Here is an 18,603-nt window from a genome sequence, read left to right as displayed (position 1 = left end):
CGAGAATAAAGGCGACAATCACTATGCATTGACCTTCTACTTTGTAAAACGTTAAAGTTGTGAAATAAAACGGTTCATTTGATTTAGTTTGCATATTATGTAGGATTACAGGATAGATAAAATAGCTGGTTACTGTATTAAGATATTATCTGCTTTATCATGCCTAAGGTGACTCCACACCATACGAGTGCCTCATACGAGAGTTACCAATTGCCTATCAACTGATGAAATCATGATGTTATCTTGTCACAATCGACTATATTCTCGAATCGTGTAGGATCGCTTTTAGGACGAATTGTGAATGCCGCTTGGCAGAGCTTTTCGGCATTTGCTATTCGCAGGATGAAGCCGATATCTTAAGACATAAGCGTACGAGACAGGGTGGCAACTGCCCCCCCCCCCCCACCCCCCAGTGCTAAAAAATGTGCTAACCCGAGACTGTTATACCATGTATTTCCAGCATTCTATCCGCCAAATTAGTTGTAATCCATGTAAAAATGCGCAGTGGTTCGTTTGCAACCCTATATAGTTGTTTGGTAGTAATGCTAATAATATGATTAAATCATTTTTCTCAGATTTGGGCATTTTCGTTTAATTCGGGCAAAAGCCAGCCTGCCCAGTGGCGGATCCAGAAAATCCAGTGGGGTGGGGTGGGGTGTGGGGGCAATGATACGAGGCGGAATGCCAAGCGAACTTTTGGGGAGATTTGGAGGGGGATCGTAAAAAAAGAAATTTTTTTAATATATAATAAAATGACAACTGTCGTAAAGTTTAGGGGCGGGGCGGGCCCTGGGACCCCTCTACTAAAATGGGAGCCTGTACGCCTATGTATAGTAACCAGTTATTCTGTGTGTTACTTACTCCACTGAAATAACCACAATATTGGCCTGTCGACAAATCTCGGCCATTGGGGAGTCGTAGGTTTCTGAAATGAAAGTGAATAAAATAGTAGGCCAATACGTTCGTCTAGTAATACAGTGAAACCCCTCTAAACCGGACACCCTAGGGACCAAGACAAATGTCCAGTTTTTAGAGGGACCTGGTTTAGAAAGGTTAAGTTCTGTCCTGGTTTTTAAAAAGGGATTCTGTTAAATGTCCGGTTTTGAAGGAATTCCGGTTTACAGAGGGTCCGGTCTTGAGAGTTTTCACTGTACCGTAGCACATTCTGTATGCAATAGTTTATTGTGTTTTAAACATGATAGTTTAATTAGATAGAATTTAAACTTAGTAGATAGTTTAATTAGTAGAATTTAAACTTTGTTTTGTTTAACGACACCACTAGAGCACACTGATTTATTAATAATCGGCTATTGGGTGTCAAACATTTGGTAATTTTGACATTATAATGCAACACCTGCAATTAAGAAAATGTACACGGCAAAAAAAAACTTACATTGAAAAAAACCCTGAATATAGTTCAGGCAAAAAAGTGAAGTGGAGAAAAAAAACCCGCACGGCAATCTCCACGGCATTGCCGATTGCCGTGGGCAATTGCAGGGACTATAGTGTTAGAGAGGAAACCCGCTACATTTTTCCGTTAGACGCGAGGAATCTTTTATATGCACCCTCCCATAGACAGGATAGCACAAATTAGAGCCTTTGATATACCAGTCGTGGTGCACAGGCTGGAACTAGAAACAACCCAATGAGCCAACTGACGGGGATTGATCTTAGACCGCTTTACGACTGGGCTACCTCCCGCCTCTATATACTAGTATACCAGAGAGGAAAATCCGCTGCTTTCTAGGAGCAGGACAGCACAATAACGTGCTTTTCAAATGCCAGTTGTGTAGTTCAGGTTGGATTTACTCTCATCTGGGAACCACAAGGATTCAACAAGAAGACCAAAATGATGTCAAAAATAGCCCACACTACATAACTGGCGGAACAGATAATATATAGGTGGTGGGGTTAAGGGGGAGGCGTCACTGTGTAAGTACCGCCACAGCCTGGTTATTAAAGTTATGTTTGTGTCTACTGGTCTATAATAAGTAGAAGTTATATTCTTTAATTTTCCAAGCAAGAAGAAACACACGAAATCTGCATTTGACACGTGATAGACGTACCCACATCCAGTAGGACCCACCCACCACCGTGGTAATAGACGAGGGCCGGTAGTGTGGCGTCTGGGGCTGCTGAGAGAGGTCGGTATATTCTTACGGGGACGCCGTCAAACGTCGTGTCCGTAATCTACAATGTGAGAAGGAAGGAAATGTTTTATTTAATGACGCACTCAACACATTTTATTTACAGTTATATGGCGCCAGATATATGGTTAAGGACCACAAAGATATTGAGGGAGGAAACCCGCTGTCGCCACTTCATGTGCTAGTCTTTTTGATTAGCAGCAAGGGCTCTTTTATATGCACCATCGAACAGATAGGATAATACATACCACAGCCTCTGTACCAGTCGTGGTGCACTGGCTTGAGCGAGAAATAGCGCAATGGGCCCACTCACGGGGATCGATCCCAAATGGACCGTGCATCAAGCGAGCGCTGTACCACTGGGCTACACCTCGCCCTACAAGCATTACTTACGAATTTCTTACTTTACGTTACTAAACCAACATATATAACAAGGATATTAAAATGAGGCTAATCATTCGGATGATTTTTAAAACAAAGATGATTAATATTAAAAATGCTAAATGTACTTAAATTAAATAATATGAATAATATAATACATTACATAACATTGCGTGCGTTTGTGGACAGGGGGGAGAAAGGTGTGTGTGTGTGAGAGAGAGAGAGAGAGAGAGAGAGACATTTGTTTCGTCACTCATAAGAACACTGACCGTCACAATCTACAAGATGAACGCATTTCCACTTAAGAATCTTAAATGTATTTTGTGAAGATTATAATTTTGCAAAGTTTTGATATATTATGCGGACATAGTTGTACCGTTGTTAGACATTTTTTAGAGCTTCGAACAGTTAACATGTATCTTGCAAACTAAGAAATGTAGATGCATTTAGCTTCTATAGGCGTCGGACGATGCAGGAGCGGTGGGTAGCTAAATTAGTTCGCTTTTCAATCGGGGTGAGGGTGGGGGTGTGCACATATTTTATCACCTCAGCGTCGGTCTTTAGAGCAGTACATACCTCGTCCACATCCATACTATCGATGCCTATATTTTAAATGTGTATCTTACGAACTTTAAGTGCACCGCTCCCCGATCACCGAAGTTTATATTAAACTGGGTTTTGATTTGCTTGGCATTGCGTTCCATACATCACCTTGACTTTCTCGAGATAGTTGGATGGTACACCACTCAGTAAAGCCCATTTGTAAGTCCACTTTCTGTTTAGATCTAGTTTTTCACCGAACCCAACTGTGTGCGCAATTGCCGCCTAAAAGTAAAAAACAAACAAAAAACACAACAAAAAACCCCAAACAAATCAAATTCATTGCATGTATGACTGTTTAACGACACATATATGGGTGTCAAAGTGAAGGTAAAATAATAATAATAAAAAAAGAAAAAAAAAAGAAAAACAAAGTAAAAGAAAGAAACGTTATATCCGACGAGATAAAACCCAAAGCGATCGCTGGGGTGGGGGGTGGGGTGGGGAGAGGGATGGGGGAGGTGCGGGACGTAGCTCAGTGGAAAGAAATGTTTTATTTAACGACGCATTTTAATTACGGTTATATGGCGTCAGACATATGGTTAAGGACCACACAGATATTGAGAGAGGAAACCCGCTGTCGCCACTTCACGGGCTACTCTTTCTGATTAGCAGCAAGGGATCTTTTATATGCTCTCCCTCTCTCTCTCTCTCTCTCTCTCTCTCTCTCTCTCTCTCTCTCTCTCTCTCTCTCTCTCTCTCTCTCATAGAGAGGAAACCCGCTAATGCTTTCATTAGATGGGCACTTTACCACTGAAGGGCGGAACGTAGCTCAATGGTACAGCGCGTGCTCGATGCGCGGTTGGTGTAGGATCGATCCCCGTTGGTGGGCCCATTTGGGCTATTTCTCGCTTCAGCCAGTGCACCATGACTGGTATATCAAAGGCCGTGGTATGTGCTATCCTGTCTGTGGGATGGTGCATATAAAATATTCCTTGCTACTAATGAAAAAATGTAGCAGGTTTCCTGTCTGACTATATGTCAAAATTACCCTCTGTGTGACATCCAATAGCCGATGATTAATAAATCAGTGTCCTCTAGTGGTATCGTTAAACAAAAACAAACTTTAATTTAAGCAATCGCTCTACCAAATGAGTTAGATTCTTCCTCTCTAACAGTAATATATCTTAAGTCATCTCTTAATGCTGTACAAAACAGAGCCCAGAAGACATATGAATGTATAATAATACTTACGATGATGGCACCGATCTTAATCTGCGCAAACACTTTCTGCAGCTCCCAGGGTCGGTCCATGTAATCAGGAAAGGGGGTGTACAGGAAATACCCAATACCACAAACCAAGACTCCCACAATAGCAAGATATACAGTGACCATTGTGATAGAGTTCTGAAAATAATAATACATTATGTTGTACTAATAATAGCAACACTGTTCTGTTGATGTATCTAATACACCACCACCACCACTACCACCACCATTACCACTACTACAACTATCACCACCACTACTACCACCACTACCAGCACCACCACCACTACTACTATCACCACTGCCACCACCACTACTACTACTATTACTAGTACTATTACCGCCTACACTACTACTACTACTACTGCTACTACTACTATAGTACTACTACTACCACCACCACTACTACTACCACTACTACTAGAGCACATTAATTTATTAATCATCGGCTATTGGATGTCAAACATTTGGTAATTCTGACACAGGAAACCCGCTACATTTTTCCATTATTAGCAACTATCTTTTATATACACCATTCCACAGATAGGATAGCACATACCATGTGGCCTTTGATATATTAATTGTGGAGCACAGGCTAGAACGAGATATAGCTCAGTGGATCCACCGACGAGGATCGGTCCTAGACCGACTGCGATTCAGGCGAGCGCTCTACCACTGGGCTACATCTCCCCCCCCCCCACTACTACTACTACAACTGCAACTACTACATTATATTATTACTACTACTACCTACTACTACTACTACTGCTGCTGCTGCTACCACCACCACCACTACTACTATCATCACCACTACCACCACCACTATTACTAGTACTATTACCGCCTACACTACTACTACTACTGCTACTACTACTACTGCTACTACTAACACTACTACTACTGTTACTACTACTACCTACCTACCTACTACCTACTGCTACTACCTACCTACCTACCTACTACCTAGTACCTACTTCCACTTCTGCCTGTGTTCAGTGCGATGAATTTAGCTGCATATTTATTACAAGCACATTTTTGTAAGCCTAGCTAGTTCAATGCAACCGAAACACCGTGTCGCCGTGGTATTACTATAAATAGATCGTGCAGTGCATCTCAACAAACCTAGCTACGTGTTCCGGACTGGCGAAGTCAGAGGCAAAGTCCGTGGAGGGCGTGCCTGAACCTTGATTGGATAGGGGCACGTTAATACAGTTCTACTCCACTCCTAGCTACGTTAACATCTACAACAGCGTGTTAGGCCCGCTCTCTGTGCATAAACTAGTATCACTGTCACCTAAGCCATTTAGCTAATTAAACTTTGGTCCTGGGTTGAAAAACATACCTGATAAAACAATCCTCTTGAATATATATATGCGTCAATATAATAATGCTTACTTCCAATGACTAGTTGCAGCCGGGTTTCCCTCTCTGAAATCCATAAAATTAATTAATGTGTTATTGTAACTGAGTTCAAGGTCTCTCAACCAGGTCAATACAACGTTTTGTTCCGCAGCGGAGTATTCAAAATATAATTGCAGATTGACAGAAGTATTCGACTAACAACGGGGCGGCATATATAACACATCTCACTGGCGCTAAGTATAACAGAATATATTATAAAAGAAGAAAACGGACTGGTCAGAGGGGAGTGTAAGGCCGTCACACCGAGTGAACCTTTTGTCTCACTAACCACTGACCATTACAGCTGAGACCAGGTAGTCGATGTGTGCCAAGGTGATAGGCCTCAGATTACAGTTATCTTCCCATTTGGTTGTCCAAAATCCGGAAATTTGACCGCGCAAGTAGTCTGCTGTTTGACTGTGATTATTTCATGGCAGACAGCTATGAAGTGGCAACTGTTTGACTGAAGTGACAGGGGATAGCATGTAGTTTGTAAACATGTGTAACTTGTTGACATTGAAGACTTGTTTGTGGTAATTCCGGCCCATGCAAAAGTAGTGCTTTTTGTGTAAAATGGGTGTACTCCGGCCTGGTTTAGAGGGTGTGTTTGTTTAAACCGATATGCTGGGAGAAAGAGCTGGACAACAGGGGTTGTCCTTTTCAGGGTATGTGTCCCCCGGGCAGGCAAAGGCACATACAAAACTTCACGGGCCTGCTGATATTAATAAAAATGTTATAGCCACTAAGGCTATATAGAAACATATAGCGAAATTAATTGTGGTCTGAGGCCACATGGAAACGTTTTAAAATGATAATAACAAGAAAACGTTTTTAAAATGATAATGACAAGAAAATGACAAGGGAGAGAGAGAGAGAGAGAGAGAGAGAGAGAGAGAGAGAGAGAGAGAGAGAGAGAGAGGAAGGAGAGAGAGAGAGAGACAGACAGACAAAGGGTGAGAGAGAAGGTGAGAGAGGATAGATAGAGACAAAAAAAAGGGGGAGAGAGGGAGGGAGGGAAATAGGGAGAGGGAGACGGAGAGAGAAAGGGAGACGGGGAGAGAGACAGAGTGAGAGAATAGAGAAAGGAAGGGAGAGAACGATGGGAGAGATGGAGAGAGAGAGAGGAAAGGAGAGAGAGGGGGAGGGCGACGAAGAGAGAGATAAAGGAAGAGGGAGGCGGGGGAGAGAGACAGGCAGAGAGACAGAGAGAAAGGGATAGAGAGAGGGAGAAGGATAGATAGAGACAAAAAGAGGGAGGGAGAGAGGGGGGAGGGAGACTGAGAAGAAGAGAGGGAGACGGAGAGAAAGAAAGGGAGACGGGGAGAGAGGGAGAGAAATAGAGAGAGAGAAATAGGGGGAGGGAGAGAGAGAGAGTGGTAGGGAGAGAGAGAGAAAGGGAGACGGGGGAACGAGAGAGACAGAGAGAGAGAGAGAGAGAGAGAGAGAGAGAGAGAGAGAGAGAGAGAGAGAGATGAAACCGGCTGCCGTCACATAATAGTATAAGGGCCTGTACAGTGCCATGACCTACTTTCCATGACCTTGACCTTGGTACACTTAGTAGGTGTCTGGCCTTGGCGTGAGTCATAGTCTGGCCTTGGCATACTTGAGAGGTGTGTGTCATAGACCGACCTTGGCACACTTGCCAGGTGTCTGGCCTTGGTATAAGTCATAGCCTTGACGTACTTGGTGTGTGACTCATCACCTAGCCTTGACCTATCTAGAGGACAGTGACTGGCATACCTGATTCAGGTAAGCAGCCGTGACTCATATTTTAGCCTTGGCGTACTTGGGCCGGTACTGACGTCCTTGGGGCTGGCCTTGGCCAGGTTCTGACGTCCTTGGACTGACCTTGGACTGACCTTGGACTGCTAATTTAGAGTATAAAAAGAGTATTTTCGTAGTATTTTTATTCGCTCGTCAAGTATAAGTATACAAACGAGATCTACATTCTGTTTTGCTGTGGGAAAAAAAGTTATTCAACAACCCAAGACTTCCCCAGGGAAAGAAATTACTGCGGAGGAAACAACTTGTCAACGTACCCCTTAGAAACCAAGTGTTCGTCAAGAAAACAGTAAGTTGTTATAAAAATTTTTAGTATTCAAATTTTTCGCAGCTTACAGAAGCAGAGTATTGTAGTGTGACACTGTATATGTACAGGAAACAATAACAACACAAAACTATCAACGCAGACCTATGTAAGATAAAACGAAGTATCACAATTTGGAACTTACTTTACTTTGAGAATCCATCGAAGTCAAGAATATATTATCAATGTGTAGAATGCGCCTTTAAATAAACCACTTCGTTTCCGTATACACAGTGGAATTCACGATAGAAACAGAAAATACAAACACAGTGGAATCCACGATAGAAACAGAAAATACAGACACGTTGTCTTGAACGATTCTATGTATTAAACACAGGAAGGGACGGGGGAAAAGAATTTGAAAAATGTATAACAGATGTTAGCTCGCTTATTCAACCGATGCTTTGATAATTGGAGTGACATTTCACCATGTGGTAGTTTTATGTCAGGAAATTACTACAGCAAGGAGAAATATGATTCATCAGTACACTGCGATGTAAATGGGAAACGCTAGCCGCCAAAAAACTGTGGGGGGTCTCCCTGTGACACAGTTTTATCGCAACTTGTGGAATAACGTCCCAACAAACACGTTTAGCTGGCTCCGCAAAAATGACCCGCTAAAAATAGGAACCGCGTGTCGGCGCTGTACAAAAAGGGGGTAATTGTGCTGCTGAAACACATTAAAATACAGATGAACAATAAATATCACTTCAGTAAAAGTATGCTATATAAAGCGAATAAGTTATATTTACCTAATATGCTTGTTTTTGTCCTTGAGTTCTTTTGATGACAGTATCTAGGCGAAGTATGAAAAAACTATCACATCTGAATGTGTTCAGTGTATCAATATAGCTGAACATCATTTTTTTTTCTTTCTTTTAAATGGTATACTTTTTGTCAATTTAAGTATTTCATTATTTATTTCATGTAATTTCTTTTTAATTTTGATAAATTCTTCTTTTAAAGATGTAGTCTGCAGGGGTGTAACCATCCTTCTGTCTCTGAAAACAAGAAAGAAAAAGGTTGAAATTACCATGTACATTTTATTAAATTAAAAATAAAAATGAACAAGATGTGTATCTTGTGTAATTTTTTAATTTGAAGAAAGAAAGAGCAAGAATTATAGTTATTTTAAATAAAATACTCACAAATAATCCCCCATCAGTAATGTTTTCTGCAGGTGGTTGTCCTTTTCTTCTTCCTGTTAAAATAAAATATAAAAAAATTGCTTCATATTTGAAGCATTCTACTAATAAAGTCTTATATTCTTTTCTAATGATCCTAATAAGATGGTGTTGATAGAAATACCGAATGAAAAAGTACACTAAACAATTAACTTGATATTTAAAATGATTTTTGACACCAAACATACAAACAAACAATTATAACAAGACTGTTATCACACACTGTTTTACCTTAATTACACAACAGGGCCCGGTTGTTCGAAGCCTGGGTTAACTTAATCACTGATTAACACTAACTATGAGTTAAATTCCTTAACCCAGGGTTGGCTAATCACTGGTTAAAAACCCATTGCTGAAACACACTTTTAACTCTGGGTTAATAAACTCAGGATTAGTTTTCACTAACCCAGGGTTAGTCTTCAATAACTCAGGGTTAAGTGCAGTTAACCAGTCAGTGTAAAGTAAATGTACTTCCTGTTGTCAACATTAAATTTGCCTGTCCGTACTGCTAGAGCTTCTGTAATTTTCAAAAATGAACAGCAATAAACAGAAAAGGTGAGCAATACGATTTGCTGATAATGTTAGATAACTGTAGATTATGATGCGTAAAATATTGAGACAATTAGTGAAAACAATAAAACAAAAACTAGCGGGAGAAGGCAGTTGCAAAAACATGCCACATTATATTACTAGAGTTGATGACAGGACATTGCGGCATCATCGTTTTGGTTTCGCACACAATAAATAAATCACATATTACTGTAATATTTTATATGTCATGTTTACAGCTTGTATAGTTTTTAGCTTTCATCATTTAAGCTTTGCTATACATTATGAAAAAATATAAATATACTAAGTGTCCTTGTCTGATCAATGTGGAACAGACAATTGTTTTGACAGGGGGTGAAGATTACCTAGAAAGCTATGTCCCATCGTTCACACGTGTTTTAATTTCAATGACGTCAGTATTCGAATGACATCACTTTACATGTTCCTACAATAATAATAATAAACTAATCTAGATATTTCAATTTTTAAAAGGCTCAAAATCTTTCAGTGTAAAATTGCTTTTTCTTTGTGTTTAATAGTTATGAAAACATATGGCTGTAATTAAAAAGCTGCAATAATTTAGGAAATTATATCGTTTGGTGAAAATGGACCTTAAGTGAAATGTTTGATATTGTGTGTAAAAAAGGCTGACCTTGAGCTAGGAATGTCTGATATTTCACCCCCAAATTAGTTCGCCCCATACCAGTTCGACCCAAACACATTACCAGTTATCCCAACAAAACAAAGTTCTGTTCGCCTCCACTTGGTGTATCTGTTCTTGAACGACAATAAGAATAAACAAACATGAAACACACTACGTGTATTATACAACTAGGTAAAATAAGTTTAATGTCACGTAGAAAAACAAATCAAATTATATTTTGGTCCTTACTTTAAATAAAATTTATAATATTTATATATTAGTACACGTATATATGTAATGCAGATTTTAATAAGCTGGAATGAGAGATTGCCCATTACGGCCGTGACACGACAGGTGCTACTAAGTCAAAAGCCCTTCGATATACACCGACAAAACTGCCGTGCTGATAATTACTAGTTAACTGGAAATTAATCATTACATGCATTTCCTGATGGCGTTTATCTTCTTGATACTTAATTACTAATAACCGCAAATGACCCCATTCGTTAATATCACTAGTAAGGAAAAGGCATAGAAATACAAATAAATTTTGCACTGTTAATTCTAAAACTGTTACTTGATCACGATGAGTATCTTTTCGTGACCTGTGACGGTACATGCTCTTAATTTGTTTTCGCCTGTGGCGATTTTAATTGTGTTAGAGGGCCGTGTGCAGTTTAATTGCACTTAAGCCCAAATGGCCAACTTGTTACGTAATACTTCGCTCGATCGGTACGCCTAATACACACCCAGCCAGGTGCGGAGGCCATGTGGCTAGTAGTTACGTAATATCTCCGGTAGTGCTGTTTATGGCCAGGAGATTGCTCGCGGTTGGCGACAGCCAGACTGACGATCAGAGAGAAATATACCGACTCTAGTAGAGGTAGAATATGAGATGATACGTAAGGTACCGCCTTGTACCCCCAGGCAAAATCCTGATTTATAATAAATAGCTAGAATTTAGAGATATCTAGGAGAACGAAAAGGACGGCTCCAGGGAACGTAGTCCGTTGGACTTTGGTAAATATTTTTATTTCTGCTCTGTGTATAACCTTGATGTGATTGATGTGACTTTAAACATTTTGATACTGTATTATACCAATATTCTTTAGACAGTGTCTTCGGTCATCTGACGAAGTAAATCGTAGACTTTTTGTTCTAACATTATACGAGTATTTGGTAATATAAAGCTTAGCCAGTCATCCTAGACGACCTAGGTACACTGTAGGTTATTGTCTTTATTGTGATAGGTACCAATATTAATTCTGTGTCACAAGGTTACTGAATGAGTAGTTAGGGTTAATTAAAAATTAACCCGTTAGGAATAGAGCTGTATTCCTTTATTAATTAAGTTCCCCTGGAAGCTTTCCTAAATTATCACACCTTACTGAACGAGTAGTAAGGGTTAATTAAAAATTAACCTGTTAGGAATGGTGTTGTAATTCCTTTATTAATTAACTTCTCCTGGAAGCGTTTCTCAATTATCACACGTGTGGGTGTGGTGTAACGGTGAAGTGATTCGCATATTGTGTAACTAGACACCTAGAGATTAACTAATTAAGTGATCAGTTCTGGGTTGTTATTATTGCTGTTATTAATTAACTACTACGGCTGTACATTTGTCAGCGTAGGATAATACAGATTCCAAAGTGTATTGTGTTTTGTTGTGTTTCTAGTGAGCTAAACGTGCTATAATAATATATACTTTATATAAGATCGTATCTCTGATCATACCTAGAGACGAGCCATACTAGGGTTTAACAGCCTGTTACAGAGCGATCTAATAGATATACAAGTAGGAGAGACATTTTGATAATCGTGTTTTATTCAGTTACGGGAATTATAGAATCCCCGTGACAGGAGTAGAAAATTGGGGCGCTCGTCCCGGATCTGAAACGGGACATGCATATTTAAAAAAGTATTGTTTGTAAATGTGGGCTTTATAAATTATTTTTACAAATTTACCAGAAGTAGCACGTTGTTCACTAGAAAATTTATTAATAATAAGTGCGTCATATCTAAACATGGATAAGAATTTGCTGGATAGGCCTACGCTCAGTGTAGTGGAGATTAAGCGAGCACGTAAGGCCGAGTTAGTTGAAATCGCGGGTGAGCGAGAAATTGATTTAACATCAGCTAAAACCTTATGTGATATAAAGACAATTATTATCCAGGAAGTTTTTGGTGATAGGCCTGTTATGGAAGACAGTGAGATTGTTCCAGAGATAGAGATAAATGAGTTAAGTGTGGAACAACAATTAGCTTTTAAAAAGCTTGAGTACGAAAGAGAAGAGAAAGAGAGAGAAAGAGAAGAACGTGCATTAGATAGAGAGAGAGAAAGAGAAGATAGGGATAGAGAGAGAGAGAGAGAAAGAAGGTAGAGATAGAGAAGATAGAGAGAGGGATAGAGAAGATAGAGAGAGAGATAGGGAAGATAGAGAGAGGGATAGAGAAAGGGAGAGAGAGAGAAGAGAGGGATAGAGAGAGAAAGAGAAGATAGGGATAGAGAGAAAGAGAGAGAAAGAGAAGATAGGGATAGAGAAAAAGAAGAAAGGAATAGAGAATTCCAGATAGAAAAATTAAAAGTGGAACATGAGTTAAAGTTGAATACTGAAAAAGTTAGACGTGAGGCAGGAAATGGTTTTAACATGTCGGAGGCTTATAGATCAGTGCCTGTATTTGACGATCAGGAGGTAGACATGTTCTTCCAACTTTTTGAACGGGCCGCTAAGCAGCTAAATTGGCCGCAGTCTAAGTGGACATTGTTAGCCGTGTCTAAGTTTAAGGGGAAGGCTAGTGTAGCTTATAATTCAATGAGTGATGAGCGAGCAAGTCAGTACGACCTAGTTAAGACGGCAGTGTTGAGGGCGTATGAATTACGTCCTGAGGATTATCGTTTACGGTATAGCGAGTTGAGAAAAACGCAGGGTCAGTCTTATAGTGAGTTTGTGGCTAAGAAGGCAGGGATGTTTGATAAATGGGTTGTTTCTCATCAGGTAGAGTCATATACCGAGTTACGGGAGTTGTTGATCTTACAGGACATTAAAAATGGATTACCAGTTAGCTTACGTATTCATTTAGAGGATCGTGATGTCAAAAAGATAGAGGAGGCAGGCATAGTGGCAGATGATTACGTGTTAATACACAAAGCTCAGGCAGTACCGGGTAGCTCTTTACAACAGGGTGATAAGAGAGAAATTTCAGCCAGGTTTTTCCCGGGAAAGTAACTATCGGGGAGAGTCATCTAGTTGGTCAGCTAGTCAGGCAAGGAATGCACCTGGTGGGCAAAGTAAGGATAGACCTGCATTATCAGCCAATGCACGAACTTTTCGTCCACATTGCAGTTACTGTAAAAAGGATAACCATCTTATCGGGGACTGTTTTAAAAGGAAACGCGATAATGCGCAAGTGGTCGGTTTAGTGAGGTCAGCTCCGTTAGCGAGAGAGTTAATGGTTAGTCCCATGGCAGAGAAAGTAAACCCGTATGTGTCCACTGGTATGGTTTGTGATGTGAAACAAGAATTGAGTCCTAAGGCTATATCAATCTATATAGATACCGGGTGTAGTCGGAGTTTGATCACGCAAGAGTGTTTAGCTGGTATTGAAAATTCAGACATAGGACGTAGTTTGGTTTTAACCTCGGTTACTGGAGAAAATATGGTTGTCCGGTTACATAAGGTTTTCTTGTGTTCGAAGTTTGTGACGGGACCAGTCGTTATGGGTGTTGTGAAGGACTTGCCTGTTGAAAACATAGGAGTTTTGTTGGGAAATGATTTGACTAGTCAGTGTTGTCAGCCGAAATGTGACCAACTGTTAATTAAAGACAGCACTTTACCAATAGAAGAGTGTGAGGTTGATGAGATTAGTTATCCTGCGTGTGTAAAGACTAGGGCTATGGCCAGTAGGTTAGCACGGGGCCTAGAGGATATTTGTGATTTGTCTGATACGTGTGTGAGCCATGAAATTGGAGTGGATGAGGTTATCAGTAAAATGGTAGATAAGTCAACTGACAAATTAAATGTGGTGGAACCTGTTGTTCTCCCGCAGAGGGGAATTGAACCAGTTGTCTTTGATAGAGGGGATTTACCTTGTAATAGACAAGAGTTAATTCTAGAGCAGGGGGCTGATCCAAATTTGTTGGCAGCTCGCACTACCTTGTTAACTGTGGACAAGGGAGTATTAATAAATAAGAGAGTTAGAGATGGGAGGTTGCCGGTGACCGAACTAGCTAGGAAGCAATTGAGCCATGCTCAGAGCAAAATAAAATCAGAGTTTGATAGGAAGGCTAAGAGTCGGGAATTTAAACCAGGGGATAAAGTGCTGCTGTACCTTCCCATTAAACGGGGTTCATTACAGAACAGGTATTTCGGTCCCTATGTTGTGCTCAAACGAGTTAATGAGACAGGGTATGTGATAAACACTCCTGACAGGGTTAGGAAAAGTAGGTATTGTCACATCAATTTGCTAAAAGGTTATTTTGACAGACTGCCGATAGTTCCAGAGAGACCGGTCCAAATTGAGAGACACTCAATTTCCTGTGATGACGTCAAGACTGCGGAGATCAAGTTGGCCAACAGCCAGATTCTAGCAGACTTGAACCCCCAGCGAGCAAAGCTGACTACATTGATACAAGACAATGTTTCCATTTGTCGGGACCTTCCAACGGTTACCAATGCCTTAAGCCAAGATGTGCGCTTGGAACCCAACGCTACACCGCGTCGACAGCATGCCTATCGGAGAAAATCTGGAAAACGTGCGACGCTGAGAAAGAAGGAAACGAAGTTCCATTGGTCAGGTGAATGCGAGAAGTCATTCAACCGTCTCAAGCAGAGGCGCTACTCGTCTCCCGTGATGGCAGCACCAGACTACCGAATGCCGTTCAAGCTAGCTGTGGGTGCCAGTGACGTGGGTGCTGGAGATGTGCTGTTCCAAGAAGACGAAGACGGACTGGACCATCCTAATGAAAGCCTCCAACCAGAGAGTTTTGAGATGGAGTCTTCTTCTGCAAGAATACCCAATTACCATTGGACATATCAAGGGCACATCCAATGTAATCGCTGATGCCCTGTCCCGAAGTTGAACGTTAAGATATGTGTTGACATTCTTGATTTCTGTTTTGTTTATATATATTTTATTTGTATACCAGGGACTCAGAGACTCAGTGTGATTACTGGTAGTCACCTTATTATTACATGTGTTATAAATGCCCGTATGCGTCGGTTAACGCACCTTTTTGTTTTAATGTAGTATATTTCCCTATTCCTAGAGTAGAGGAAATATCCTTTTTGAGGTGGGGGTGTGTGACGGTACATGCTCTTAATTTGTTTTCGCCTGTGGCGATTTTACTTGTGTTAGAGGGCCGTGTGCAGTTTCATTGCACTTAAGCCCAGATGGGCAACTTGTTACGTAATACTTCTGCGCTACGGTCCTCGATCGGTACGCCTAATACACACCCTTAGCCAGGTGCGGAGGCCATGTGGCGAGTAGTTACGTAATACCTCTGCGAGTGCGGTTTTTACAACCGTGATTTGGCGACGATGGCGTCAGCAAGTCTGACGATCAGAGAGAAATATACCGACTCTAGTAGAGTTGGAATATGAGATGATACGTGAGGTACCGCCTTGTACCCCCAGGCAAAATCCTGATTTATAATAAATAGCTAGTGTTTTAGAGATATCGAAAAAGAACGAATTAGGAAGGCTCCAGGGGATCACGGACGTCGTCCACTGAACGAAATATATTAGTTCAGACGGGACTTTGGTAATTATATATTTTCTGCTCTGTGTATAACCTTGATGTGATTGATGTGACTTTAAATATTTTAATACTGTATTATACCAATATTCTTTAGACAGTGTCTTCGGTCATCTGACGAAGTAAATCGTAGACTTCTTGTTCTAACATTATACGAGTATTTGGTAATATAAAGCTTAGCCAGTCATCCTAGACGACCTAGGTACACTGTAGGTTATTGTCTTTATTGTGATCGGTACCAGTATTAATTCTGTGTTACAAGGTTACTGAATGAGTAGTTAGGGGTAATTAAAAATTAACCCGTTAGGAATAGAGCTGTAATTCCTTTATTAATTAAGTTCCCCTGGAAGCGTTTCTAAATTATCACACGTTACTGAACGAGTAGTAAGGGTTAATTAAAAATTAACCAGTTAGGAATAGAGTGGTAATTCCTTTATTAATTAACTTCTCCTACAAGCGTTTCTCAATTATCACACGTGTGGGTGTGGTGTAACGGTGAAGTGATTCGCATATTGTGTAACTAGACACCTAGAGATTAACTAATTAAGTGATCAGTTCTGGGTTGTTATTATTGCTGTTATTAATTTACTACTACGGCTGTACATTTGTCAGCGTAGATTAATACAGATTCCAAAGTGTATTGTGTTTTTGTTGTGTTTTCTAGAGAACTAACGTGCTATAATAATATATACTTATATAAGATCGTATCTCTGATCATACCTAGAGACGAGCCATACTAGGGTTTAACCGCCTGTTACAGAGAGATCTAATAGATATACAGTTAGGAGAGAGATTTGGATAATCGTGTTTATTCAGTTACGGGAATTATAGAATCCCCGTGACACCGCCTAAAAGTAAAAAACAAACAAAAAACACAACAACAAAAAACCCCAAACAAATCAAATTCATTGCATGTATGACTGTTTAACGACACATATATGGGTGTCAAAGTGAAGGTAAAATAATAATAATAAAAAAGAAAAAGATTAACAAAACACGGAGTAAAAAAAGAAAAAGAAAAAAAAAGTAAAAGAAAGAAACGTTATATCCGACGAGATAAAACCCAATGCGCCTGGGGTGGGGTTCGGTCACAAAACCCGAGCATCTTAAGCGATCACTGGGGGGGGGGGGGGGGGGGGGGGGGGGTGCGGGACGTAGCTCAGTGGAAAGAAATGTTTTATTTAACGACGCATTTTAATTATGTTTTTTTGGCATCAGACATATGGTTAAGGACCACACAGATATTGAGAGAGGAAACCCGCTGTCGCCACTTCATGGGCTACTCTTTTCGATTAGCAGCAAGGGATCTTTTATATGCTCTCTCTCTCTCTCTCTCTCTCTCTCTCTCTTCTCTCTCTCTCTCTCTCTCTCTCTCTCTCTCTCTTTCTCATAGAGAGGAAACCCGCTGTCGCCACTTCACGGGCTACTCTTTTCAATTAGCAGCAAGGGATCTTTTATATGCGCTCTCTCTCTCTCTCTCTCTCTCTCTCTCTCTCTCTCTCTCTCTCTCTCTCTCTCTCCTCTCTCTCCTCTCTCTCAGGGGTCTCTCTCTCCTCTCTCTCTCTCTCTCTCTCTCTCTCATAGAGAGGTAACCCGCTACATGCTTTCATTAGACGGGCACTTTACCACTGAAGGGCGGAACGTAGCTCAATGGTACAGCGCGTGCTCGATGCGCGGTCGGTGTGGGATCGATCCCAGTCGGTGGGCCCATTGGGTTATTTCTCGCTCCTGCCAGTGCACCACGCCTGGTATATCAAAGGCCGTGGTATGTGCTATCCTGTCTGTGGGATGGTGCATATAAAATATTCCTTGCTACTAATGAAAAAATGTAGCGGGTTTCCTGTCTAAGACTATATGTCAAAATTACCCTCTGTGTGACATCCAATAGCCGATGATTAATAAATCAGTGTCCTCTAGTGGTGTCGTTAAACAAAAACAAACTTTAATTTAAGCAATCGCTCTACCAAATGAGCTAGATTCTGCCTCTCTAACAGTAATATATCTTAAGTCATCTCTTAATGCTGTACAAAACAGCCCAGAAGACATATGAATGTATAATAATACTTACGATGATGGCACCGATCTTAATCTGTGCTAATCTGCAGCTCCCAGGGTCGGTCCATGTAATCAGGAAAGGGGGTGTACAGGAAATACCCAATACCACAAACCAAGACTCCCACAATAGCAAGATATACAGTGACCATTGTGATAGAGTTCTGAAAATAATAATACATTATGTTCTACTAATAATAGCAACACCGTTCTGTTGATGTATCTAATACACCACCACCACCACTACCACCACCATTACCACTACCACAACTACCACCACCACTACTACCACTTCCACCACCACCACTACCAGCACCACCACCACTACTACTATCACCACTGCCACCACCACTACTACTACTATTACTAGTACTATTACCGCCTACACTACTACTACTACTACTGCTACTACTACTATAGTACTACTACTACCACCACCACTACTACTACCACTACTACTAGAGCACATTAATTTATTAATCATCGGCTATTGGATGTCAAACATTTGGTAATTCTGACACAGGATACCCTTACATTTTTCCATTATTAGCAACTATCTTTTATATACACCATTCCACAGATAGGATAGCATATACC

At 40.6% G+C, this 18,603-nt stretch overlaps 1 protein-coding gene and 1 long non-coding RNA gene across 2 annotated transcripts; both read right to left on the bottom strand.

Moving 5' to 3' along the window:
• Nucleotides 1-857: 857 nt before the first annotated feature.
• Nucleotides 858-8,108, bottom strand: LOC121370441 (neutral cholesterol ester hydrolase 1-like). The gene is made up of 6 exons (XM_041495667.1): nucleotides 7,970-8,108; nucleotides 5,680-5,765; nucleotides 4,323-4,475; nucleotides 3,240-3,353; nucleotides 2,067-2,190; nucleotides 858-925 (listed from the first exon to the last, which is right to left on the bottom strand). The coding sequence occupies exons 3-6, from the start codon at nucleotides 4,461-4,463 to the stop codon at nucleotides 858-860; spliced, it is 447 nt and encodes a 148-aa protein (XP_041351601.1). The 5' UTR covers nucleotides 4,464-4,475; nucleotides 5,680-5,765; nucleotides 7,970-8,108.
• A 436-nt stretch (nucleotides 8,109-8,544) lies between these two features.
• LOC121387818 lies at nucleotides 8,545-18,155 on the bottom strand. The gene is made up of 3 exons (XR_005959892.1): nucleotides 18,023-18,155; nucleotides 8,973-9,025; nucleotides 8,545-8,825 (listed from the first exon to the last, which is right to left on the bottom strand). It is a non-coding gene; the product is annotated as an uncharacterized LOC121387818 (long non-coding RNA).
• Nucleotides 18,156-18,603: the final 448 nt, after the last annotated feature.

Source organism: Gigantopelta aegis, chromosome 1, assembly GCF_016097555.1.
Source record: "Gigantopelta aegis isolate Gae_Host chromosome 1, Gae_host_genome, whole genome shotgun sequence".
Taxonomy (NCBI): Eukaryota; Metazoa; Mollusca; class Gastropoda; order Neomphalida; family Peltospiridae; genus Gigantopelta; species Gigantopelta aegis.
The sequence above is the reverse complement of the archived record's forward strand: the minus strand, read 5'-3'. Positions and strand labels throughout refer to the sequence as shown.

Bases quoted from the DNA above. Each gene is read 5' to 3' on its own strand.
- LOC121370441 (XM_041495667.1), bottom strand. From the start codon at position 4,463: ATGGTCACTGTATATCTTGCTATTGTGGGAGTCTTGGTTTGTGGTATT. The intron at 2,191-3,239 runs GTGATGTATGGA...CTCACATTGTAG, and splicing joins ACTATCTCGAGAAAGTCAAG to ATTACGGACACGACGTTTGA. The intron at 926-2,066 runs GTACGTCTATCA...CTTTCATTTCAG, and splicing joins GTGGGTCCTACTGGATGTGG to AAACCTACGACTCCCCAATG.